Source organism: Symphalangus syndactylus, chromosome 4 (genome assembly GCF_028878055.3).
Source record: "Symphalangus syndactylus isolate Jambi chromosome 4, NHGRI_mSymSyn1-v2.1_pri, whole genome shotgun sequence".
Classification (NCBI taxonomy): Eukaryota; Metazoa; Chordata; class Mammalia; order Primates; family Hylobatidae; genus Symphalangus; species Symphalangus syndactylus.
Window position 1 is genome coordinate 83524848 of NC_072426.2, and position 27596 is coordinate 83552443.

Genomic DNA, 27596 nt, shown 5'->3' on the forward strand with positions numbered 1-27596 from the left:
CTCCACAGCTCCCCTTCCACTCACAGCCTATGAATGTTATCTTAGCTTCTGCATCATAATCTATGTCTCCTGTTGTTTTCTAATGAGGTTGCCTTGCTCCTTGTAGCAGTCACTCTTGGATGAGATCCATAAAACTCTGCTATGATCATCTCCTTTGCTGCGGAATGTGGGGAAGCAGTTGGCAACTAAGTAGGAAGACCTCTGTCAAAACTGAGACAGAAGGCTGGGCGCGGTGGCTCATGCTTGTAATCCCAGCACTTTGGGAGGCCGAGGAGGGCGGATCACGAGGTCAGGAGATCGAGACCACGGTGAAACCCCGTCTGTACTAAAAATACAAAAAATTAGCCGGGCGTGGTGGCAGGCGCCTGTAGTCCCAGCTACTTGGAGAGGCTGAGGCAGGAGAATGGCGTGAACCCAGGAGGCAGAGCTTGCAGTGAGCCGAGATCGCACCATTGCACTCCAACCTGGGTGACAGAGCGAGGCTCCGTCTCAAAAAAAAAAAAAAAAAAACAAAAAACTGAGACAGAAAGAAGTGCTATTTAACATCTAGTCACAAGTAAATAATGTGGGTTATAATCTGAGCTGTAGGCTGGACGTGGCGGCTCATGCTTGTAATCCTAGATGAGGTGGGAGGATCGTTTGTGCCCAGGACTTTGAGACCAGTCTGGGCAACACAGCAAGACCCTGTCTCTACAAAAAAATTTTAAAAACCGGGCATCATGGCGCATGTCTGGAATCCCAGCTACTCAGCAGGCGCATGTCTGGAATCCCAGCTACTCAGCAGGTTGAGGCATGAGAATCGCTTGAACCCAGGAGGCAGAGGTTGCAGCGAGCCGAGATTACACCACTGCGACTGGGCGACAGAGTCAGACCCTGTCTCAAAGAAAAAAGAAAAGAAAAGAAAAAAAGAATCTGGGTTCTGCCATTTATTTATTTACTCAAAAAATTTTTTTTTTTGAGACGGATTCTTGCTCGTCGCCCAGGCTGGAGTGCAGTGGCGCGATCTCGGCTCACTGCAACCTCCGCCTCCCAGGTTCAAGCAGTTCTGCCTTAGCCTCCCGAGTAGCTGAGACTACACGCACGAGCCACCACGCCTGGCTAATTTTTTTGTATTTTTAGTAGAGAAGGAGTTTCACCGTGTTAGCCAGGATGGTCTCCATCTTCCGACCTTGTGATTCGCCCGCCTCGGCCTCCCAGCGTGCTGGGATTACAGGCGTGAGCCACTGCTCCCGGCCTATTTACTCAATCTTTAGAAAAACAAATGTGGCAAAGGTGGAATAATACAACATATGGCCTTTTGTGTCTTATGATATTAATTTTTGCATCTGAATGTTCAAACTAAATAATATCTACCTTGTGAGGACATCTGAATCACTTAGGATGGTCCTCGACACCAAATTTGCCTTCAAAAAAGCATTTGCTTCATTTAATTTAGATTTATTAACGAAAGGCTAAAGGTCACTGTGCAAGGGCGGGGGTGGGGGCGGTGAGTGTGCGCCTGCGCTCTGCCCCTCCTAGAGGGCAGTCAAAGGCTTCTGGCTGACCCGAGCGGAGATCTCGCGAGACTGTCAGACGTATGGCGAGAGGTGTGGGAGGAAGATTGTGTTGTCGCGAGAACTCTGCCTTTGAGCCGTAGGTTAGTGTGGGGCCGTGTCTCAGTCCACCCAAGGTCTCCTCGGATCGCCTGGAGAGGCACTCGGACCTGGTAAGAACGCTGTGGGCCGGGTGGAGGCTCGATGACCGTTGGCCCGCTGGGCCCGGGCTTGTCCGCCCCTTCCCGACCCGACCGACACCGGGCCCGGCCTGCCTTCCCCTTCCCTTCCCTCCACACGCCAGGCCCGGGCACCTCTTCCTGCCTGCCCGTTGGGCCCGGGCCTGTCTTCTCCCCTTCCCTCCACACGCTGGCCCGGGCCTACCTTCTCGCATTCCTGCCACACGCCGGGCCCGGGCCTGTCTTTTCCTCCCCGACCCTCCTCGTGCCCGGCCGTGGCCCTGTCCTTTCCTCCCCGACCCTCCTCACACCCGGCTCGGACACCTCCTGCTCCCCGCCGGCCTTCCCCTCTCTTTAGGTGTGACAGCTCCAAGTTTCCAGTTTCTCTCGCCTCTTGCTTGGATGTGGGGCGAGGCGAGTTCTGTTTTGCCGAACGGGCACAGAACATAATCCATTTCTAGCTTGTCAGGTGGAAATGCAAAGAAGATACTGGGTTTTTTTGGCCTTCTGTGTGCCAAACACATACTGTCACATTTCATTCTCCCAATAATCCCGAAAAATAGCTTGATTATCTCTGTTTTACAGCTGAGAAGAGTAAGGCTTGCTCATTCATTGGTTCATTCCACCAACAATCATTTATTTGGTGCCTGTATGTTCAGGATGTTGAGGATAGCAATGAAAAAAATGGACACCTAATTCTCATGGAACTAAATTCTTGTTGTGGGGAAAACAATAATCATAATCTTACGTGGCACGGGATTTAACATGGAATGATGCCATCAAGAATGGCAGAAGTAGAATGACAGAAGTCAGAGTGCTAGAATTTATCTGACCCCAAGGGCAGGGCTTTTTTCCTTTTAACTGTGCCTTTTTGTGTCACTTTCTAATCAAGGTCGGGTTCACCATAGTAACTGCCTTTTGGATGGACTTAGCTTGCCACCATGCACTTGGTAATTTGGAACTAAGTTTATAGAGACTCTTGAGTTACTTATTGGAATGAGGATGGCACAGGAAGTCATAGTTGGCCCATTTCTGTACCGAGATCCTAGAGTGACATTTCTAAACTTTAAAGTACATGAGACCGTTTGAGAAAGACTTACCCTAAGGATGCAATGGCTTAGGCAATTTACTTGCTTTTCTCATTTGAAGATTTGCTAGCTTGCAGATTTGTTCAGATAAGTAAATGAGATAATATATGTGAAGTCCAGCACAATAACATTCCTTTCATTTTCTCCTTTCCTGCCTTCCGGGGAGCCTTTGTCCTTGGGTCTCTGAGGAAAATCCTACTCTTTGAAAGTTTTGTGGTAGTTTTTATCTAAATAAATCTCTACAATTACATTATTACCTTTGTGCAAACAGGCATTTCGGAAATGGAAAAACATGTTGAGCTATGGAAGGGGAGGAAGATGTCCTTTTCAAAGGGAGAGAAGATATTTTAGAACTACATAGTACCCCTCACCCTCCCCGCCCCCCCCCTTTTTTTTTTTTATTAAATCAGCATAGCTGTGCCAGAATCTCAGGATCCGGTGTAGGGGTTTCATAAAACTCCCTAGGATATCCTGACACATATCCCTCCCCCGGTTGAGAGTCCCTAAGTTAGTGTTTTATGATACTTTCCCTCACATAGTGTTAGCATTCAGAGCCAGTCATTGCTGCTGCTGATGGACTTTGAACTCAGTCTCTTATTTCAAAGAATTAGTATTTTCTGCTTGGTTGGTGAATCTATGACACGAGTTCTCCTCTAGGTGGCAAGCTCACCATTGTGTTCTCAGGGACTATCACAGTAATGTCAGTTTAGGTACTCAATAAATAGTTGTTGGATGAATACATAATACCTTAATACTTAATGATTCCTTCAACATACCAGGTGTGGTTAGGGACTTTGGGCTCAGATCTGGGATTAAATCTTGGCTCTTCTACTTGGAAGTTTGTGACTGTAGGTAATATATTTAACCTTGTCAAGTCTGCTTTTTTTTTTTTTAAATTAATGGTGATGATAATAGCCACTTTAATGGTTTGTGAGTGCTAATTGAGATAATGAGTTTTTTAAAAAAAGGCTTGGCACATAGTAGACTAGATGTAAATACTTAACTGAATTCATTTACTCAGTAATTAATTATTGAACACCTACTATACAACAGTGAACAAAAAGACAAAGTCCCCGCCATGTGGAACTTACCTTCTAGTATGTTTTCTGAAGGGAGATCAGAAATAAATGGTTGCTACATGCCAGAATGTGGTTAGTACTATGGAGAGTAATAAAGCATATTAAGGGGGAGTAGAGGCAAGACTTTTAAAAATAAAAGATGGTGAGGAATGGCCTCAGTGAGAAGATGACCTCTGAGCAGACACCTGAAGGAAGTGAAGGCCTGGGCTTGAGGATACCTGGAGGAAAGTGCAAGGGCCCTGAGGCAGAAGCATCCTTGTTAAGCTAAAGGAGCAGCAGGAGGAGAAGAGTAAGGGTAGAGGGGAAGAGTAGGTAGCAGTCATGAGGTTTCTGCAGGAGTCCTGGAGAGAGATGATGATAATGAAATTGATGAACTTTATGTCTTTGTTATATCCTGTTCTTTTTTTTTTTTTGCGACGGAGTCTTGCTCTGTCGCCCAGGCTGGAGTGCAGTGGCGCGATCTTGGCTCACTGCAAGCTCCGCCTCCCGGGTTCTCCTGCCTCAGCCTCTCCGAGTAGCTGGGACTACAGGTGCCCGCCACCACGCCCGGCTAATTTTTTCTATTTTTTTTAGTAGAGACGGGGTTTCACCATGGTCTCGATCTCCTGACCTTGTGATCCGCCCGCCTCGGCCTCCCAAAGTGCTGGGATTACAAGTGTGAGCCACCGCGCCCGGCCATATCCTGTTCTTTGACTAAAAGTAATAAAAATAGGTAATATATAGCTCTTAATGTGCATCAGGCACTATTTTAAGTGCTTTACATATATTAGTCATCAGATCTTTCCAAGAAAGTATACCTAGCCTCAGAAAATGAAGATTTGTCACTCTTTAGGATATACAGTGGAATGTGCTGCTGGTTCAGAGAGCACTTTCTCAAGCAGTGCTGAAATCAGCAGTGAATTCACTGCCTCTGTTCATATACTGGTTAGGTTGCAAAGGCAAGCCTAAAGTGTTGATAACAGACCACCCAACCAATATGTATGCATTGGGTTAAGTTCAGTTTCATGGAAGAACTGTAGAAGGCCACGGCATTTTTTATTACTCTCCTTGTTATTTTTTAGTCCTTTTAAAATTTTCATCCAAGGTTTTCATCTTGACTTTGTTTTCATGTAGTTATGTCTGGACACATTGCTTCAACATAGAACGCACACGAACAATGTGGAGGTCTAGGCTGGAATGGGGGCCCAGTTGACCACTGTTGCTCTAGCTAGTAGGCATTAATACTATCTCCATGTATGTCAGTTAGAGGAGCTGCCATATTGTCCTTCTCAGCTTATCTTCTTTGATTGTTAAATCATAACATTGCAGTGCTTAACTTCTGATATGAATGACTCTACACTCTTAGTCATTCTTTTTTTTTTTTTTTTTTGAGATGGAGTCTCGCTCTGTCACAGAGGCTGGAGTGCAGTGGCGTGGTCTCCACTCATTGCAAGCTCCGCCTCCTGGGTTCACGCTGTTCTTCTGCCTCAGCCTCCCGAGTAGCTGGGACTATAGGCGCCCGCCACAACGCCTGGCTAATTTTTTGTATTTTTTAGTAGGGATGGGGTTTCACTGTGTTAGCCAGGATGGTCTTGATCTCCTGACCTGACCTTGTGATCCGCCCGCCTCGGCCTCCCAAAGTGCTGGGATTACGGGCGTGAGCCACTGCGCCCGGCCCACTCTTAGTCATTCTTATCCCAAGTTGTCATCCCTAATTTTGCTTGGCTTGATTAATCAATATCTTCCTCTTTGGGGTTAGCAGTGTGTTTGGGGGCACCTTTGGGGCTTAATATTCCTCTTATGCAGCATTACCTAAGTGCTCTACAAATATGGCAGTTTGGTTCAGTGAAGTAGTGAGTAGCTCACAAAATAGGTTAAAAGGTTTTGTTGTCAGTTTGGTCATGAGTGAGAAGTTAAGTCTTTTCATACTTGGTTTCAGCTTTCAAAAGAAGATAATCTCAGGTGTGTTTTGAGCTTTATTTTGGCATTATTGTTAGTCCTCCAGGCTTTAAAGGAGGGAAAATATTAATATTTTATCACTTGTTGGCTTCTACGGGGAGGACCACAAAGTGTTTGCCATATAAAATCAGGATAAAATGGCATTATTACTGTGATAGTAGATAAGTTAACATATTTTCCTATCCTTGACTATATTATGGCAAGAAGTTTCAAGTTGAATATAGTCCCTCCAATATTCAACTTGAAATTCAGTTAGAATTTCTGTGGTACTGCCAACTCTGAAGAAAAAATCCAGAGTTGGCTGTAAAATACAGTAAATGTGTCCCCTTTAACCCACAATCTTGCTGCTGTTTGTGTGAATCCATGAAGCTGAGCTTTGTGGTTCTGGCAGCAGGAAAGACACTATCTCAGCACTTATTCTGGGATCATACTTTCAGTGGCACAAGATAAACCAAACTATCCTATGCATAGAACAGCTGTCCAGTAGATTAGGGTGTGGGAGCTGTTCTGGGAGACAGCAGGAGAGTCAGAGGCCAGGAAATAGAGAGCTGTGATGGTTGATTTTAGGTGTCAACTTGACTGGATTAAGGAAATCTAGAAACCTGGTAAAATGTTATTTTGGGGTGTGTCTGTTTCCAGAGGATATTAGGGTGTGAATCAGAGTGGATTAGGTGGGGGAAATCTACCCTCAGTGTGTGTGGGCACCATCCAATCTGCTGGGGCCCAGAGAGAACAAAAACATTGAAAAGGCAGATCTATTTGCTGGAGCTGGCATACATTCTTCCTCTCCTGTCTTTGGACAACAGAACTCCAGGCTCCCCAGGCTTTGGGCTTCAGGACTTGTATCAGTGCCCCCCTGGGTTCTCAGGCCTTTGGCTTCAAACTGAGAGTTACACCATCTGCTTTCCTGGTTCTGAGGCCTTTGCACTTGGACTGAGCCATGGTACTGGCATCCCAGGGTCTCCAGCTTGCAGACAGCCTGTCATGGGACATCTCAGCCTGCTGATCACATGAGCCAGTTCCTCTAATAAATCCCCTCTCATATCTGTATCTGTATATGTCTTTATGTCTATATCTATGTCTGTCTATATAATGTTCCATCTCTCTGGAGAACCCTAACTCAAGAGCCTTATTGCCTTTAAAAGAAATTTGGACTTTATCCTGTTGGCAAATGGGGAGCCATAGGAGAGCTATGCTGCTTTAGATGAGATGATCTGCTTGGGATGGATGGTTGTTGTTTTGAGACAGCATAGAAATTCTTGAAGCAGAAGAGATGTAAAATACCTTATGCATTTTTCCCCTTTAGAACCTAAACATTTTATAAAGACACAAGGGCAAATACTGAAGCATAAGGGAGTAAAAAGCTACATGTAAAGTGGTCTGAGTGCAGAATTTTAGATTTTTATGATTTTCTTTCTCAGTCTTTTTATGTTTATGTAATATTTAATAAATCACATCATTATAGTAACAGCTACAGCTGGCTTGAGGAGAAACACAAATGAATATAACTGTGAAACTCAGTGAAAATATACATAGGGGAGTAGCTGAAGACTTTAGTGTGCTGGGGCATTGGTCAGGATCTTTTAGAGAGGGAACAGAGACCATTGGTTAAGTAGGTGATGGCCAACAAAGGTTTTTTGTATTTACATTGTGATCAGCCGTTTTTCAGAGGCATATAAAATAGATGAAAGTTCCTGACATCAGTTATATTTTAATAGACTTAAGAATTCCTTCTTTGTTGCCATTGATGTAAATTAGTAAAAAGGACCATAAAATTGTAACTTCAGTCATTCAGAAGTATGTCTGGTTTTTTTGTGTCTTTACGGAATGTATTATCCAAGGAGGGCATTTGGAATTAGGGAGAAATTTTCTTATTTTTGATAATGAATGCCTGGATTGGGGTCCCAGAAATTGTATGCATCACAAAGTACGCAGTTCCACTCTGTTCATCTGAAATCTAAGGGATACTTAATTTAGGGTAATGGCTCCTTAGTGTTCCCCTTTGGTGTTTCTCATGTGATTTTGCTTTACTCTTACTATTAACAAAAACAGCTTTATATGCATAGACAACAGCAAGTATTCTACATTCAAAAAATCGACTAAAAGGTAATAGAATTACAGCGTTGTCTAGATTTCATCTTTTGGCCTGATTGCATAAGCAGGCTATGAGGATTATCTTGGAGAAAAGGGAAAGCTCAAGTACCATAAGCATGATAGTCACAGGTAGGTAGGGGCTATATTGCCAGGCACTGTCCTAAACATTTTAATTCATGTAATTCATTATAGTTCATATAATTCTCATTGAGTTGGGCCCATTATCGGGTGGAGCAAGTGGGGAGAGGGAGAGGCTGGAGAGGAGCCCCAAGTGCCATCTGAGGTCCCTCTAGCTGGCCTTACCCTGAGAGGCCGGGCGGGGGCAGCAGGCGTCTAGCGGGGAGGCCCAGCGGCGAGGGAGCTGCAGGGGGGCCGCGAGCGCCAGCAGGGACTGGCTGGGAGCAGGGTAACAGTGGGCGGAGTTTTCCGCTCCTCCCCGCCCTTGGCTTGAGCGCTCCAGCTGGCTGGTGGCCGCCGTGTGACGCGCGGGCGGGGCGCGGCCCGAGCTCGGGGACCTTTCGCACTCGGGTCAGGGGTAAAGCAGCCTGTCGCTTGCCGGGCAGCTGGGGCGTCGGTGACCTGGCCTGTGAGGTACGTCCGCCAGCCCAGGGGCCGTAGCGGGAGCCCCTGAGGCGGGTAGCCTTGCAGGGCTGGCGCCGGGCAGGAGCCGGGTCCCAGCGGCTGACTTGAGGGCTCCTGAGGCCGCTTTGAAAGGGCTTTTGGGAAGTCTAGAAAGCCGCGTGAGGCACTGTTGCTTTCGAATTAGAAACGCCTTGTGGTCGGTCGGTTTTCAGTTACTACTTTAGAAAATTGATGTGGTGGGATTTATTGCCCTCAGTTACTTGTATAAAGGTGGACAAATCTGAGCCTAGTAAAATCTGTGAAGTGTTAAATCTTAAAATGTTCAATAGTGAATTTATTATTACCTTATTTTAAATCCGTTGCGATATTAACGTTTGTTTGTGTGGTTTTAAAAAGATTACAGAGAACCAGGTTCTGGATTTCAGAAACTGCTTGTCTTGATAAGGAATTTAAAGTGGGCTGGGGCTAGGGTAAGATGCATATAATCCTTGAGTTAATGAGTTCTATGAAAAACAACCTTTAGGCCGGGCGCAGTGGCTCATGCCTGTAATCCCAGCACTTTGGGAGGCCGAGGCGGGCGGATCACGAGGTCAGGAAATCGAGACCATCCTGGCTAACACGGTGAAACCCTGTCTCTGCTAAAAATACAAAAAAATTAGCCGGGCGTGGTGGTGGGCGCCTGTAGTCCCAGCTACTCGGGAGGCTGAGACAGGAGAATGGCGTGAAGCCCGGAGGCGGAGCTTGCAGTGAGTGGAGGTCGCACCACTGCACTCCAGCCTGGACGGCAGAGCTAGACTCTGTCTCAAAACAACAACAACAACAAAAAAACAAAAAAAAAATCAACCTTTAAGAAAAAGACGGAAGAATGTGTGAAGTGAAAAAAGTCTCAAGGTAAAATTGCAAAATATTTTTTAACATAATTTTTTTAAACTAAAAGCTTTACAGACGGTCTAATGCAGGTTGTCTCATCAAAGATAAGCAAATTGTTCAGTTAGTATTTCGAGTGTAATACTCATAGAACACATAGGTATCCTGTGGATAGATGCCATGCTTGGCCTTTTAGCAATGACTAGGATGCCAGGCAAATAAGTAAAAAGTAGAGGTCTTTGGAGGGGCAAGGGCAGGTGGCAAGGGGGCAGAGAATGTGAGAGTTGGAAGGTGAGGTTAGAGATGATCTAGTCTGAGCTTTCATTCTTACAGACAAATGAAGCCTGGAGTGGCTGTGATACAGACGTTGAATCAAAACCATTTGCATTGGTATTTGGCAGTGTTTCGGTTTTTCTGAGCCTATCATGACATACAAGGGTACTGTTTATTTATTAATTTATTTTGAGATGGAGTTTCACTCCTTTTGCCCAGGCTGGAGTGCGATGGCTGCAACCTTGGCCCACCACAACCTCCGCCTCCCAGGTTCAAGTGATTCTCCTGCCTTTGCCTCCCGATTAGCTGGAATTACAGGCATGCGCCACCACGCCTGGCTAATTTTGTATTTTTAGTAGAGACGGGGTTTCTCCATGTTGGTCAGGCTGGTCTCGAACTCCCGACCTCAGGTGATCCACCCACCTCGGCCTCCCAAAGTGCTGGGATTACAGGCGTGAGCCACCGCGCCCGGCCAGTACTGTTTATTTTTGTTAGTGTTATCCAAGGCAGAAGATTCTGAACAATTGTGGTTATAATTTACTGAGGGCTATGAAAATTGACTGAAAATCTTAACGGAAGTTATTTCAATAGTAATCCATTGGAATGTTAATTTTAATCACTAGTGTTGGCAAGTAAAAATACTTCACAGGTGATAATACACTAAAGGAAGAACAAGCTCATCTGGGAGAGAGAACCCCGGACTAGACCTTGGGAACTGTAGTTCTAAACCCAAATCTTACCCCTTCTGGCTGTGGCCCTTCTGATGGGTCACTTAAACTATCTGGGCTTTTGTGGCTTCATCTGTAGAATGAGAGTGTTATATTAAAGACATGACCAAGATTTTTTTCAGCTTTATTTTTTATTTTTTTAAGAGGCTTGTGAGGAGCTATTTTTCAGCTTTAAATTGTAGTTTGTGTGGGTCACAAGAGTTACAGCTCTTTGGAAATTTTATGGTTAAGCCATACAATAACGACTTAGCTTCATTACATAACCACTTCATTTGTGGTTAGTTGCTCAATTCTGGTCCCGTGATCTTCAGACTTCACAAATAGATTTGTGCAAAGCATTGTGTAAGCATGGCACATATAGTTTAAAGAATTCCTCGTTGAGGAAACTCCAGGTTTTGTTATTCGTTTGAAGGGTATGTGTGTTTCCTCCTCCTTTACTTCCTCTACCCCCAAATTTAGAACAGGGATACTAGAGGCAGGGAAGTTTTAGAAAGCACTTAAACTTTTAATGTTGTCTCAAAACATAAACATTTAAGGGAGTCCTCTTTTGAAGATGGTAAGGCAATATTTTGGATTATAATGGTGAAGATAAAAAGACATTTTTAGTGATCTTTTATTGATTTGAATACTAGGATCACAGCTGATTTGGTCCAATCTTTTTACAGGTAAGAAAACAGTCAAAAGTATCTATACTTGGTATATATTAGAGGATTTAGACCATTGAGTTTTTGGAGTAAATAAAAGATTGCCTTTTGCTATGCTGTATAGTGAAAGACTAGATGGAAATCTAATATTTATTAAATAAGCACGACCTCTTTACCCCTAAGTCTGTGAGTCTATATTCCTCACATATGTATTAGGAAGTTAGGTTCCACAAGGGCAAATGGTGCAAGGTCATAGCCCTGATAAATGGCTAAAGGATTCTGTCAGGTCCTGTTCACAGCCTGTCAACTAAACCTGATAACAATAACCACTGCAGTGTGGAGGGCTTACGGTATGCAGGCGCTAGGCTAAGTGCCGGTAGACATATAATATCTCACTTTAACCTTACTGCAGCCCCTCTGTAGCTACCATCCTTGTCTCCCTTTTTCCTGAGGAAGTTGAGGCCCAGAGAGATTATGTTACTAGCTCAGGGGTCTTAAGCTTGGAGACACAGCCAGAACTCAGGTTTGTCAGACTCCAGAGTGACCTCTTAACGGTCATGCTTGCTACTCTGGCTCTTGAACCTGAAACAAATGGTGAATAACTGTTGAAAATGGCCATGTGAACTAGTTACCTCATATAAGTCTCTTTGGATGTAACATTTCATACAGCTGGCTTAGGCTTCAGCTCATTGTGATTTGAATTCACCCATGGTTGGGGCTCTTCATTTCAGCTCTGAAGGCTTCCTTTTCATCACAGTGCAAGAGGGCAAGCCTTTGCACAGCTCCTTTCTTGGCATCTGGGCTCTGAAAGCTGACTGTGCTCTAACTGCGCCACAGGGAGGAGGAGGGACAGAGAGAGCCAAAGGGAGCAAAGGGGCAAGCATCCTGGGACTTACCATAAAGAAATGAAACAGATTTTCTTCGTGGCTGACAAATGAGTTCTCAAGATGACTTTTGAAGGATAACACTCCTTTTAGTTTGAAAAAATGTGAATAACTGTGTGTAGAAAAATCAGTTTTGTAACTTTTAAATCTCATCCTACATTCTGTCTGTAGCTGATAAGGGGAAAGTCCAATGTGTGAACTCTTGCTGTATTCTACTCTTATTGTGTAATATTTGTGAATACTTGTGAATACTTGTGAATGAATTGAGAGGACTTGCTTTAGGAATCTAGTAATACAGTCAGCACTGTATGTATTTGAGTTTATCTCCCATATGTTCCGGAATTCTGGAGTTTTGACATTGTGAAGCAACAATTTAATTTTATTGATTCAATTTTACACTGTGCCAGGCATTGTGGCATTCCACACAAATGGTGAGAATCTAAGAGTGGGAAATTTGGCACAGGTGAAGAAGGCTGGGTAACACAGTTGAAAGACTGCTAAACATGTCTTGCATGACTGGCCTAAATGCAAAGTGAAGCAGCCTGTCACGCTCCAGCTCTCCAAATCAGAGCCAGCATTTCACCTATGTGATGGAGGTATTTTTCATAGTCCCTGCAGTGAGTTCCAAGTGCACACTAACGCTTCTGCCTAACACAGGCAGCTTATGGCATGCAAAAGGAGGCTGCAAAGTAACCACTGTTGGTGTGTCCAGGGTTGGAAAAATTTCCACAGGGATTTCTGTGAAATCCAATTAAGGCAGCCCTTTCTTTTTAATAGATGATTATGGAGAAAGAGACTGACAAAACAAAATCAGCAAGGGGAAGTTAAAAAATTTCCTGAATTGTTCAGTTTCTTGTGGAAACTCTACTTCCTGAATCCGAGTCTTTTGCTGAGATAGTGGACAGAAAGTTTATTTTGCTGCTCTTCCCACTTCCCTCAGAATACATTATTTCTGAGGGAGGAACTCACCACTTTTGTCTCTATCCAGCTTTCAGCTAGGCACCTGGCCCTAAACTTACTCTTAAAGATGCAGTCAAGGCCTGGCAAAGTTCCTTTGTCTGAAATGGGCAGTCAGCCACTTGGAGAACTCTACACTGGGTAGGCCACCTTTCACCCCAAAGCTGGCTTCTCCCAGAAAGTCGTTGCTTTCAGGACTGTTAGGAAGTTATTTGATATATTGCCTAACATGCCTCCTATTAATGTTTTTTACCCCCTTGTGTCTGTTCCAAACAAATTTAATTCTTCTAGTTGACAGGTCTCCACATACTTGAGAATGGTAATCATGACCTCCTGGAGACGTCTCTTATCTAGGCTAAACAGCCTTCCTTCCTGGAGAAGTTTTTCATGGTTTTGAGGCCTCTTTCCCTTTTCTAAGTGTCCTCTTCTAAAGCGTGTTACTCAGAAATAAGTTTGAATTTAGTCTAATAAACATGGAACAGGCTAATCCTGTGACAAACACTATACTTTTGGTAAATGTAGTCAAATAGTATGTAAGGTATGTTTTCCCACAGACCCAGCACACTGCGAATTCATAGAGAATTTACTTTTGGTTAAAGATTTCCACCCTTTACAAAGGAATTATTCTCTTCCTTGCCCTCCCTAATTAAAGTGAAAAAACTTACATTTTGTTTTGTAAGATTGAACAGCTACGTAGAGATTGTTTTGGGATCTGTTTCTGTCACAGCCCCATGTTACCTCCAGCTTTAATGTTTGTCTTCTGTGTTTTCATACAGGTAATTAGGAAAAACAGGGATGTGCCTCTAAAAACTTTACAAACTGGCCTTAGTCTGTCATCCTTTGAGTATTTTGTAAAAAATAATCTTATTATTCAGTTTAATTGTGCTTCTCTTTAGCTGATATTCACTTTGTCCACAGTGATAACATACAGTCTTGCCACAGGTCTTCTGTCATCTCTTTGTGTCTACAGCATTACCTTGACTTGCCAGTTTAGTAAAACAATCCAAAAGGAAATAACTGGTATCACAAGGCTTAGTGAACCTATTCTGAGCTCTGGTAATCACTGCTGTCATTTTCTCAGTGTTTAAAAATCATGTCATTGTTCTTCCAGTAGCTTTTGTCAAGTTTTACTTCATGGCTTTACTGACACTCTTGTGTTACTGTCTCATTCTATCATTATATGCTGTTCTTCCCATTTCTGTTTCCTTTCGCTCCTAAACCCAAGCTTCTTAGAGAACTCTGTATTTACCCACACCAATTTCTGTGTCTCCTTTATATGAGAATCATATGAAATCATTTTGTCACATATAATCTGTTATATATAATGCACATTCTTTTATATATTACATATATTCTCTCTATATAAAACATGTATCTCTATATCTGTTATATTCTTTTTTGTTGTTGTTTTGAGACAAAGTTTCACCCTCTTACCCAGGCTGGAGTGCGGTGGTGCAATCATGGCTCACTGCAGCTGCGACCTCCTGGGCTCAGGTGATCTTCCCACCTCAGCCTGCCAAGTAGCTGGGACTACAAGTGCACACCACCACATGTGGCTAATTTTTATATTTTGTAGAGACGGGGTCTGGCTATTTTGCCCAGGCTGGTCCCAAACTCCTGGGATCAAGTGATCCACCCACCTTGGCCTCCCAAAGTACTAGAATTACAGGTGTGAGCCACCGTGCCCGGCCCTATGTTATATTTTTGAGAGCTTTCTAGCTGTGAAGTCATTCTTAAGTTCTTCCTAAATAAAAAAAAAGTTCTACCTAAAAGGGGGAAATTAAAAATTCCATCTTCTAAACAGTGTTCTAAACTTGATTGTTTGCAGCTTATTTTGAAAGTAATCAAAGATCCTTCTGTACCTTTTAGTCTTCATCTCTAAATCTACAAAGAGGAACACATGCCTCATATGACTATATGTGTGTTATAAATAGAAAATGATAGTCTAGTGTTCTTTTAACTTTTCAGGACACTGTATGCTCTTTGATTCAGGACAATTAGTGTATTTTTCCAGAAATAGCTATTCACATGTAAAGTGTCACTAAAGTAGATTACAGAGTTTTATGGCAGGAACAGTGGTAGAGGGAAGGGAGGAGACAATATTTATTAAGAGTATCTTGGCCGGGCGCGGTGGCTCACGCTTGTAATCCCAGCACTTTGGGAGGCCGAGGCGGGCGGATCACAAGGTCAGGAGATCGAGACCACGGTGAAACCCCGTCTCTACTAAAAATACAAAAAAATTAGCCGGGCGTGGTGGCGGGCGCCTGTAGTCCCAGCTACTCGGAGAGGCTGAGACAGGAGAATGGCGTGAACCCGGGAGGCGGAGCTTGCAGTGAGCCGAGACTGCGCCACTGCACTCCAGCCTGGGTGACAGAGCGAGACTCCGTCTCCAAAAAAAAAAAAAAAAAAAAAAAAGTATCTTATGTGCTAGGTTTGGTGTTGGAAAGTAATCTAAGTAGTTAGTAATGGGAGCTGGTTGGAATGATCATTTGAGGGATGATTGAAAGGTGGTTGTTGGTTGTAATTATGGTGCTATTTATATATATTTTTTTCTTTTAAAGGAGCAGTGAGGAGAATGAATACCTTCCAAGACCAGAGTGGCAGCTCCAGTAATAGAGAACCCCTTTTGAGGTGTAGTGATGCACGGAGGGACTTGGAGCTTGCTATTGGTGGAGTTCTCCGGGCTGAACAGCAAATTAAAGATAACTTGCGAGAGGTGTGACATGTGCTCTTCTCTTCTCTTGTCTGGACTCTTGGCACAGGGCTGGTTAGAGCATGGCCAAGGACTTGGTCTCTCCGTGCCAGCAAAAAATTTCACCCCATGCCTTGTGTGGTCTACTTGGTCCCAGTCAGTTGCCTGATATACTGGTGCCTTTCATCCCAAGGGGAAATAAGGCATATGCTAGAAGAGTCTGGAAAACCCTGTGCCATTCTAGAAAATTCTGTTCAGCATGCATTTTTGATTATTCCTCTGTGTGATTCCTCAGGTACTGTAACCAGTAAAAATATGAAATGAGTGAGCAGTATCCTATCAGCTGCATCCTCTTGATTGCACGAAGGATGCACTTGAGCATCCTCCCCATCATCTTTTAGCTGGTTAATGGCATTGTTCTGTAAATGACTATCTGTTAGGGCAAGCCAGAGTGAAATCTGTTGTTGGTTCCAGTAGTATTTTGTTGTTGTGTGTGTCAGACCAAGTATTACATGACTTTGAAACACAACTTTATTAAACAGAAAAAAATGTGTTTTAAAATATAGTTTCTTATGTATATTGTCATGGATAATTTATGGCCTGTTTTGACTTTTTCCCTTGGGATTTTTATATTTAGCCCTGTTTGAATCACTGTTCATGCTTCCAGAAACATTAGTTTATAATTTTACTTAAATTGTCTACCCTAATGGTCTTCTAGCTGTTGACATGTGGTGGCACATCTCTTTACTAAATTGGCCTGCTGTAAATGGACTGCTCATTCTGTGGGGTGAGAAAAGAGATAAGGGGCTAGCCATTAAGTTAATACTCTATCTTTATTCTGCTGATAAACTTGTAAAACCATAGGTTTTTAAATTATGTGGAAAACTGAGGGGGTCAGTATTTCCTGGTACATTCTTGTATTTTCTCTTGATTAGGACACCCAAATTAAACGTAATCCTCTTAGAAGGCTGGGTATTGAAGGAGGATTTTAAGAGTTTAGGTATGCCTTTATGGCTAGGATTCTTTTTTTTTTTTTTTTTTTTTTTTGAGACGGAGTCTCGTTCTGTCGCCCAGGCTGGAGTGCAGTGGCGCGATCTCGGCTCACTGCAAGCTCCGCCTCCTGGGTTCACGCCTTTCTCCTGCCTCAGCCTCTCCCAGTAGCTGGGACTACAGGCGCCCGCCACCACGCCTGGCTAATTTTTTTGTATTTTTAGTAGAGACGGGGTTTCACCGTGGTCTCGATCTCCTGACCTTGTGATCGCCCACCTCGGCCTCCCAAAGTGCTGGGATTACAACACTGTGCCCGGCCGGCTAGGATTCTTAAATTGGGGTCCATAGGGCTTTAGTGGGTCCTTGGGTAGGCTTTGGAACACTAAACCCTGAGATTATTAAGCAAAATCTTGAAAATACACATTTTTTCTGGGGAGATACTTCATAGATGTCATTGGATAATAAAAAGGATTTGTGACCCCCCCCAACCCCACCCTCCCAAAAAAAGTTTAAGAAACTCACTATTCTTTGGGAAACATCATTCTTTGGGATTATAACACTAGGAAGCTAACATGTATGTGTTTCCTAGGTCAAAGCTCAGATTCACAGTTGCATAAGCCGTCACTTGGAATGTCTTAGAAGCCGTGAGGTGTGGCTGTATGAACAGGTGGACCTTATTTATCAGCTTAAAGAGGAGACACTTCAACAGCAGGCTCAGCAGCTGTACTCGGTAAGGTGTCTACATGGCTAGAATTGGTTTGAGCATGGCTTCTGGTTGCCAGAAAGTATCTTCCTTGTAATGCAGTGTTAATATAGATCAGATAAAAGTTTAATCTCAAGTACTGTTTGGTAACTTGAATATATCTGATGCTTTTGGTGTCATTGTGGCTAGTTGGTTTCATTTTTCTTCTAGTTACTGGGCCAGTTCAATTGTCTTACTCATCAAATGGAGTGTACCCAAAACAAAGATCTAGCCAATCAAGTCTCTGTGTGCCTGGAGAGGTAACGACTTTTTTTGCTTATTTTAACTTTTGACTCTTTAACTTTGGTATACTAAAAGAAAGTCGATTTTGTAACTCATTGCATGTGTTATATTTAACTTCTGTGTTGCTAGGATAAGATCATTCTGCTTCATGTATTTAATATTATACTTGCTGATACATGAATAAGCCATCTACCTTTGGTTGAGTTTCTTAGAGAAGTGTCATCATTTAAAATTACTCACAATTTGGCTTTTGTTTTAGATGAAGTTGATGAAACAGATATTCCTTAAAAATAGCCAATTTTGTTTTCTTCCCCCAGACTGGGCAGTTTGACCCTTAAGCCTGAAGATTCATCTGTCCTGCTCTTTGAAGCTGACACAACTACTCTGCGCCAGACCATCACCACATTTGGGTCTCTCAAAACCATTGTGAGTAATCTCATATGCTTCATTGGGCACTTCTCATATCTCTGGCCTCACAGCTGGTCTTAAAAAAATTACTATGAATAGTGACTTTCTTGAGAATTTGATTAGCTTCAAAAATTTCATGTTCTCAGCTGGGCGTGGCTGCTCACGCCTGTAATCCTAGCACTTTGGGAGGTCGAGGAGGGCGGATCACTTGAGGTCAGAAGTTCGAGACCAGCCTGGCCAACATGGTGAAACTCCATCTCTATTAAAAATACAAAAAAATTAGCTGGGCGCCTGTAATCCCAGCTACTTGGAAGGCTGAGGCAGGAGGATCGCTTGAACCTGGGAGGTGGAGGTTGCAGTGAGCTGAGATTGTGCCACTGCATTCCAACCCGGGCGACAGAGCGAGACTCCACCTAAAAAAAAAAAAAAAAATTCATATTTTGATTAAGTTGCCTAGGTTGGTCGTTCTTGGAATGTAGTACAGACTCAGTGATACTCTTTGGAATGCCTCATGTATCTCTCTCAATACTTTTGATATATTTTTTGTAAAATTTATGGCTTGAATAGTTTTTAATAAAGAACCAATCGTTTGGGTCTTGTTAAAAGTGGTAATACAACCAATTCTGGTAAAGATTTTTTATATAATAGTTATGTGGTAGAGTATTCTCAAATTTGATAACTACTTTGTAAGTCATGGAATTTAGTATGAACAGTATTTCTAATGAAATGGTAATGCTTTAACATTTTGGAAATGTGGAATTATAGTTTCACTTTTTTGGCAGCATAGCATAAATAACATGATTAAATTATCTCTATTTTGTAGCAAATTCCTGAGCACTTGATGGCTCATGCTAGTTCAGCAAATATTGGGCCCTTCCTGGAGAAGAGAGGCTATATCTCAATGCCAGAGCAGGTAAAATATCATTTTGTTTTTGGTAATTGAGTCATTACTTGGCTTATATTTCCTTTGGGTTTTATATAGCATTAAGAAAATGCTACTATTTGTAAAAAGGCACCAGTGGCAATGAGTTAGTTTATGAAATTGAATGCTTCCCTTGAGACCTAATGCCAAATAGAAATTTAGATGTCTTGTCGGGGCTGATTAACAGAAAAAGTAATTATCAATCAGTTCACAGGAAATTATCATTAGCTGTCTTACTGATACTGGTTCTCTGTGAGGGATCCTCTTTATAATTTATAGAGATGATTTATTTCTAAAGGAATGGCAATGTGCATAAAGGTTTCTAGATGTTTTAGTTGAGAAGAGCCCTAGAGATCAGCTATGTCTCTTGTTTTATAATTGTGAAAATTGAGGCTCTGGGAAGGCACATGATTTGCCCAGGGTCAGTGGCAAGCCAGGATTAGAGAGTGGCTCTTCTCTTTTTTTGGTGAACTTTCTACTGCATTTGACATTCCTTGTTTTGTGATTAACAGAAGTCAGCATCCGGTATTGTAGCTGTCCCTCTCAGCGAATGGCTCCTTGGAAGCAAACCTGCCAGTGGTCATCAGGCTCCTTACATACCGAGCACCGACCCCCAGGACTGGCTCACCCAAAAGCAGACCTTGGAGAAGAGTCAGGTCTGTTGCTGCTTTTATTGTTTCTACAGTAGACATAGCAGTAGGTGGAGTTAGTTACTAATCAGTAGTAGTATGTGTCATTGTTAACTTTTTGGTTGCAGTCTGGAAACGTATTTATTAATAGTCTCTTCATCATAGAAAGTTTAGAAAATAAGGAACTCTTTATCATAGAAAATTTTAAAAATAAAGAATTTTATATTAAAAAAGCCCACAGACCCATAATCTCAACACAAAGAGAAAAACACTGTAACAATAAAAGTGAAGTATTTATATACTTCAGTTTTCTATACATACATATTTTAAATGAATCATTCTGTAAGTCCTGTTTTGGTGAGTAGATTTTTTTTTTCACCAGGATAGCATTAACATATTTCTCTATCATTTAATTTCTTCTGTAAAGTATTTGATAGTATATCATTGATTGGCTGTAATTTAAATTCAAGTTTTTCTGGATATAAAAAAGGATTCCCTAAACATCCAGCAGCCAATTATTTGTGTGCATTCTTGATTAATTCCTTAGGAGTACATTTGTAGAAATTGCATTCCTAGATTATAATTCTGCTTACCCTTTAAGACTTTGGATACATACTGCCAATTTGGCTTTCCAGGAAGTTGCCAACAGTTTATAGTCTCACCAGCAGAATATTCAGGGTACCTGCATCCCTGAAACCTAAGAGTAATAGTCATTTAGGTTTTTTTGCTCTGAATTTGACACAAAATAGCAATTTTCCTTTTGTTTTTTCTTCCATTAGTAAAGAGGTTGAGTATTTTCTTTTTTTTGTTTTTTTTTTTGTTTGTTTTTTTTTTTTTTTTGAGACCGAGTCTTGCTCTGTCTCCCAGGCTGGAGTGCAGTGGCGGGATCTTGGCTCACTGCAAGCGCCGTCCCCCGGGTTCATGCCATTCTCCTGCCTCAGCCTCCCGAGTAGCTGGGATTACAGGCGCCCGCCACCACGCCTGGCTAATTTTTTGTATTTTTTTAGTAGAGACAGGGTTTCACCTTGTTAGCCAGGATGGTCTCGATCTCCTGACCTTGTGATCCGCCCGCCTCAGCCTCCCAAAGTGCTGGGATTACAGGCGTGAGCCACCACCCCCGGCCAAGTATTTTCATGTTTATTAGGCTTCTTTGATGACTTGCCTGATCATATCCTTTGCTTATTTTTTTGTGTTCTTTATTTGTAAAGGCATATTACACCCTTTTCTATCAGGTAAGAATATCTAAACAGAGAAATCCCTTGCCTTTTGGCTTTGTGTACTTAAATTTCAAAACACTGGGCAAGACACTAAATATGCAGACAGGGCTGAGCGCGGTGGCTCATGGCTGTAATCCCAGCACTTTGGGAGGCTGAGGTGGGCAGATCACGAGGTCAGGAGATCGAGACCATCCTGGCTAACACGGTGAAACCCCGTCTCTACTAAAAATACAAAAAAAAAAAAAATTAACCGGGTGTGGTGGTGGGCGCCTGTAGTTTCAGCTACTGGGGAGGCCGAGGCAGGAGAATGGTGTGAACCTGGGAGGCAGAGCTTTCAGTGAGCTGAGATTGTGCCACCGCATTCCAGCCTGGGCGACAGAGCGAGACTCCGTCTCAAAAAAAAAAAAAAAAAGTGCAGACAGAATCTCCAAAGCATTCATAATTGTTCTGGCAAACTAATACCGTGTACTTTTTGTGTAGACTTCTTCCAGAGCCTGCAATTTCTTCAATAATGTCGGGGGAAACCTAAAGGGCTTAGAAAACTGGCTCCTCAAGAGTGAAAAACCAAGTTATCAAAAGTGTAACAGCCATTCCACTACTAGTTCTTTCTCCATTGAAATGGAAAAAGTTGGAGATCAAGAGCTTCCTGATCAAGATAAGATGGACCTATCAGATTGGCTAGTGACTCCCCAGGAACCCCATAAGCTGCGGAAGCCTGAGAATGGCAGTCGTGAAACCAGTGAGAAGTTTAAGCTCTTGTTCCAGTCCTATAATGTGAATGATTGGCTTGTCAAGACTGACTCCTGTACCAACTGTCAGGGAAACCAGCCCAAAGGTGTGGAGATTGAAAACCTGGGCAATCTGAAGTGCCTGAATGACCACTTGGAGGCCAAGAAACCATTGTCCACCCCCAGCATGGTTACAGAGGATTGGCTTGTCCAGAACCATCAGGACCCATGTAAGGTAGAGGAGGTGTGCAGAGCCAATGAGCCCTGCACAAGCTTTGCAGACTGTGTGTGTGATGAGAATTGTGAGAAGGAGGCTCTGTATAAGTGGCTTCTGAAGAAAGAAGGAAAGGATAAAAATGGTATGCCTGTGGAACCCAAACCTGAGCCTGAGAAGCATAAAGATTCCCTGAATATGTGGCTCTGTCCTTCTAGAAAAGAAGTAATAGAACAAACTAAAGCACCAAAGGCAATGACTCCTTCTAGAATTGCTGATTCCTTCCAAGTCATAAAGAATAGCCCCTTGTCGGAGTGGCTTATCAGGCCCCCATACAAAGAAGGAAGTCCCAAGGAAGTGCCTAGTACTGAAGACAGAGCTGGCAAACAAAAGTTTAAAAGCCCCATGAACACTTCCTGGTGTTCCTTTAACACAGCTGACTGGGTCCTGCCAGGAAAGAAGATGGGCAACCTCAGCCAGTTATCCTCTGGAGAAGACAAGTGGCTGCTTCGAAAGAAGGCCCAGGTGAGCATAAACATCAAAATAGCACTGGTTTGAGTTTTATTTATTTATTCATTTATTTTGAGATGGGTTCTCTGTCGCTCAGGCTGGAGTGCAGTGGTGCTATCTCAGCTCATTGCAACCTCCCCTTCCCAGGCTCCAGCCATCCCCCTGACCGCGCTACTGCCTCCTGAGTAGCTGGGACCATAGGCGTGCACCTGGGAACCTGGGACCATAGGTGTGCACCACCATGCCTGGCTAATTTTTTGTATTTTTGGTAGAGATGGGGTTTCAGCCTGGGCTGGTCTCCTGAACTCCTGAGCTCAAGCAATCTGCCCTTCTTGGCCTCCTAAACTGCTGGGATTACAGGCGTGATCCACAACACCCGGCCTAGAGTTTTATATTTCATAATCCCAAACCTTGCAAACCGGCCAGCCAGATCCTTAAATATGTTAAATACTAAATTTGGAATGGAGGATTTATGAACTTTTTGTGCATTTTCCAGGCCTAGGCCCCATCCTTCAGGAAAGAAGAATCTAGCCTGTTTTATTGCTATTTATGGAAAATATTTGGGGTAGAAATAACAATTGTCACCTTTGTTTTTGGTTGTTACAGAGAATGGCCAACATTTAAATGATTCTGTCTAGACCCTATTTGGAAGATAAGTTGGTCTCATGCCTCCTAGTTTTCATGAAGCAACCTACTCTTTTATTGCAGGAAGTATTACTTAATTCACCTCTACAGGAGGAACATAACTTCCCCCCAGACCATTATGGCCTCCCTGCAGTTTGTGATCTCTTTGCCTGTATGCATCTTAAAGTTGATAAAGAGAAGTGGTTATATCGAACTCCTCTACAGGTGGGTACATGCCACCAGCATGAAAATTAGATTATAGCTATTTATAAAATAAATGTTTTGTCTTACATACGAAGTCATACTTGGCTCACTGAACCATATCCCTTTTAATAGTATGTATATTAGGCAAGTGAGGGCGGGACGGGGAGCTCATAAAAAGTTGATGTATTTTAATTGAATTTGCTTTATGAACTAACTAGGCATACTTCAAAATGAACTTTCAAGATGTAACCGTTGGGAATTTTCAGATCCCAGGTGGATTCTAGTAGCTTATATACCTACCTTGAAGGTGGGTTTGGTTCTAGGCCACTGCAATAAAGCAAATATCCCAATAAAGTGAGCTACACAAATACTTTGGTTTCCCATTGCATATAAAAGTTGTATATAAGGCACTATAATTAAGTCTGCAATAACATTATGTCTTAAGAAGAAAACAATGTACATACCTCAATTAAAAAGTATTTTATTACTACAAAATGCTAATGGTCATCTGAGCCATTAACACATAATCTTTTTGCTGTTGGAGTTTCTTGCCTTGATGTTGATTACTGCTGACTGATTAGGATGGTAGCTGCTTGAAGGTTGGGATGGCTGTGTCAGTTTTTTTAAGATAATGAAGTTTGCTGCATCGATTGCCTTTTCTTTCACGAAATATTTCTAACGTGATGCTGTGTGATAGCATTTTATCCACAGTAGAACTTTCAAAACTGGAGTCAAACCATGTTGCTGCTTTATCAACTAAGTTTATTTAATATTCTAAATCCTTTGTTGTCATTTCAACAATACACAGCATCTTCTCCAGGAGTAGATTCTATCTCAAGAAATCACTTTCTTTGCTCATCCATAAGAAGCAACTGCTCATCCATTTAAGTTTGATCAGGAGATTGCAGCAATTCGTCACATATTCAGCCTCCACTTCTAACTCTACTTCTCTTGCTGTTTCCACCACATCTGCAGTTACTTCCTCCACTGAAGTCTTGAGTTCCTCCAAGCCATCCATGAGGGTGGGAATCCGTTTCTTCCAAACTCCTGTTAATGTTGATATTTTGACTTCCTCTCATGAATCATGAATGGTCTTAGTGGCATCCAGAATAGTGAATCCTTTCCAGGTTTTCAGTTTACTTTGCCCAGATCTATCAGAGGAACCTAGGCAGCTAGGGCCTTAAAAAATGTATTTCTTAAATAATACTTGAAAGTTGAAATTACTCTTTGATCCATAGGCTGCAGAATGGATGTTTTATTAGCAAACATGAAAACATTAAATTAATCTCCTTCTGCATCTCCATCAGAGCTTTTGGGTGACCAAGTACACTGTCAATGGGTGTAGTTTTTTGAAAGGAATGTTTTTTCTGAGTAGTTCTCAACAGAAGGCTTAAAATATTCAGTAAACCATGCTGTGAACAGGTGCGCTGTCATCCAAGCTTTGTTGTTCCATTTCTAGAGCACAGGCAGAGTAAATTTAGCATAATTCTCAAGGGCCCTAGGATTGAAGCACTGGCTTCAACTTAGCCACCAGTGGCCAGGTGCAGTGGCTCAGGCCTGCAATTCCAGCACTTTGGGAGGTGGGGGTAGGAAGATTGCTTGAGCCCAGGAGTTCAAGACCAGCCTGGGCAACATACAGAGACCCTGTCTGTACAAAAATTAACAAATTAGCTGGGTATGGTGGAGCGTGCCTATAGTCCCAGCTACTCAGGAGGCTGAGGTGGGAGAATCTTGCATCTGGGAGGTCAAGGCTGCAGTGTGCTATGATAGCTCTGCTGCAGTCTTGCCTGGTTGATAAAGGGAGATCCTGTCTCAAAAAAAAAAAAAAAAAAAGTCAGTCAGTCACTGGCTGTGTTAGTCCCTAACAAGAGAGTCAATCTGTCCTTTGAAGCCAGGCATTGACTTCTCTCTCTAGCTATCAGTTCTAGATGACTACTTCTTCCAATAGGAAGTTGTTTTGTCTGCACTAAAAATGTTGAGCGTAGCCAACTTCATTTACGAACTTGGCTAGATATTCTGGATAACCTGTTACTTCACCTTGCATTTTTGCTATGGAGACGGCTTCTTTCCTTAAATCTCATGAACCAACCACTGCTAGCTTCAAACATGACTTCTGGTTCCTGACCTCTCTCAGCCTTCATAAAATTGAAGAGAATTAGGGCCTTACTCTGGGGTTAGGCTTTGGACTAAGGGAATGTTGTGGCTAGTTTGATCTCCTATCGACACCACTAAAACTTTCTCCATATCAGAAATAAGGCTGTTTACTTTTTAAATCATTCATCTGTTCACTGGAGTAGCACTTCTAGTTTTTTTCAAGAACTTTTCAGCCAGAGAATGAGAAGCTAAAAAACAACAACAAAAAACTTTGCCTTTGTGCTCACAGCTTGGCTGGTCCAAAAGGCCTGCCCAGCTTTCAGCCTCTCTTGGCCTTCACCATGACTTTCTCGCTAAGTTTAATCATTTCTGGCTTTTGATTTAGAGTGAGAGATGGGGACTTTTCCTTTTAGCTGAACACTTAGATGCAATTGTAGGGTTAATAATTGGTCTAATTTCAATCTTGTTTTGTCTCAGGGAACAGGGAGGCCTGAGGAGAGAGAAGAGAAATAGGGAAAGGCTGTTTGGTGGGCATTCAGGACATTTATCGATGAAAAGTTTACCATATTTAATGGGCACAGTTCATAACACAAATGCTCAATTTGTAAAAATACAACAAGGTACACCTGTACTAGAAAATGAGTCAGAGCTTTAAGGCAGGGAGAATTTGCTTTTATTCTTCAGTGAAGTAACTTATCTGTGGGTGTCTCTTTACAGATGTGAAGGAATGGACGAGTTGAGCAGCCTTTCTGCTGATTATCACACATCATGAGCTGAGTGACTGCGGCTCGCCAAATCTTTGTGTTTCTGGGTCTGACCAGTTAGCTTAGTTCTTCTCCTGCCTCATTTTGAACTAGTAAAGCAAAGTGAATCATCAGATTATGAGTTACTGTTTAAAAGAAAAATGCTGTTTATTCATGCTGAGGTGATTCAGTTCCCTCCTTCTTACAGAAGTATTTTAATTCACCCCACACTAGAAAATGCAGCATCTTTGTGGATACGTCTTTTTTCACAAGCCTCCAAGGCTCCTTAAATTGGGTCGTTACTAAAAGTACATTAAAACACTCTTGTTTATTGAAGTATATTGATGTATTCTAAAGCTAGTAAACTTCCCTAATGTTTAATTGCCCTATAGATGCTTCTCTTGCTGTGGGTTTTCTTCTGTTGGTGGTCTGAAATAATGATTTTCCTGTTCTATTAATATATAGTGTATTTTGCACAAAAAATTAACCTGGTCAATAGTGATGACCAAAATATATATTAATAATCTTGGCAATCTTTGACATTAATTATGAAACATTTTAGCCCACGTTAGTTCTACATTCTTCTTCACTTAAAAGAAACTCAGCTACTGCAAATTTTGTCTTTCTGTAAATGTTATTAAAATATCCAGTGAGCTCTTTTAGAAGGACTCAGTATTATTTCAAGACTATTTTTGAGGTAATTCTAGCCTTTTAAAATATTCTACAGACGTACGGGGTTTAAAAGAACCCCAGTACCGACTAAGCAAATAGGCAAAAGGCATGTTGGAAATGTAGTATAGTACTTGAATCATTCACTATCTTAGGGATTACTGGTGCATCCTGTGTAAATGGAAGCTGAGCTTGACACCTGGTGCTTTTAAGTAGGGATAAAGTCATTCTCTCACTGCAAGCACAGCATACCTGTACCTCCAAAAGTGACGTTTTAGTGAACAGGCCGTTTTCAACACTTGTGCCTTGGGGTGTTCATTGAAGCTTTGTGAAAACTACTGATGTTTTCTCAGTCTCCTTAAAGTTACGTCCATGCTTTAAAACGTCTGTGTAGGAGAGAGGTGGGGTTTATAATGTTTTCTCTAAGATATCTTTGCTGCTTTCCAGACTTTGAAACTATTAAGCTTCTTAACTGCCTCTTATTGGAAATACTTCTGGGGAAACTTCATGGTCCCACAACGTCATTGCCATACAGCTTCACTAGAGTTCTTTGAACCACAGCTGAAAAGAGCTTTGTATTATTTTTTAATCCCCTCCCCAGATATCATTTAGGAGTATTATATAAAGGTGGTGGGCAAAAACAGTGTAAGGAGTCTTTCCAATTATCTTGAGTTGCAGCTCTGTAGTTTCTTTTTTGAGGCCAAACACACTGTATTTTACAAGTCAAAATTAATTTACATTAATCACTATGTTAATGAGTATGTAAAACATTCTTTTGCATTGATGAATTTTGTATCTGCTTCCATTAAAAGCGTAACAGCCATAGTTGTTGCGTGTTATTTGTAGAACTATTTGTGACAAAGTGTGGTGTTGTATAACGTGGTAACTTTTGGTTAGGAATCCAGCTGAGAAACAGCTTGAACATAAAAATAACATCAGTGTATTTTATGAGAAATTAGCAAACAATAGGTGTATTAACCTCCACTTTCAGTCTTTTATAAAAACTATTCACATCTATTTAAAAAAAACCTATGGGACTTCAGCTAAGACTCAGTGCCTTTCTACTGGATTCCTCTTACTAGCTGCATCCGAAAAGGCCCTAGTTTACTTTCTCCAATCATA

General features: G+C 42.2%; 1 protein-coding gene across 6 annotated transcripts; it reads left to right on the forward strand.

The window, feature by feature from the left end:
* The first annotated feature begins 1559 nt into the window (after positions 1-1559).
* On the forward strand, positions 1560-27299 carry NCOA4 (nuclear receptor coactivator 4). 6 transcript variants are annotated; one of them, XM_055275339.2, is made up of 10 exons: positions 1645-1705; positions 15407-15561; positions 17117-17257; positions 17441-17529; positions 17830-17938; positions 18744-18833; positions 19355-19498; positions 21169-22155; positions 22849-22989; positions 25780-27299. In XM_055275339.2, exons 2-10 carry the CDS (start codon positions 15421-15423, stop codon positions 25783-25785), a joined length of 1848 nt encoding a protein of 615 aa, XP_055131314.1. In that variant the 5' UTR covers positions 1645-1705; positions 15407-15420; the 3' UTR covers positions 25786-27299. The 6 variants fall into 6 exon arrangements, with proteins under 6 accessions (XP_063493502.1, XP_063493503.1, XP_063493504.1 ...); XM_055275337.2 differs by lacking the exon at positions 1645-1705 and adding an exon at positions 8384-8501; XM_063637432.1 differs by lacking the exon at positions 22849-22989 and having other exon boundaries at positions 1560-1705.
* Positions 27300-27596: the final 297 nt, after the last annotated feature.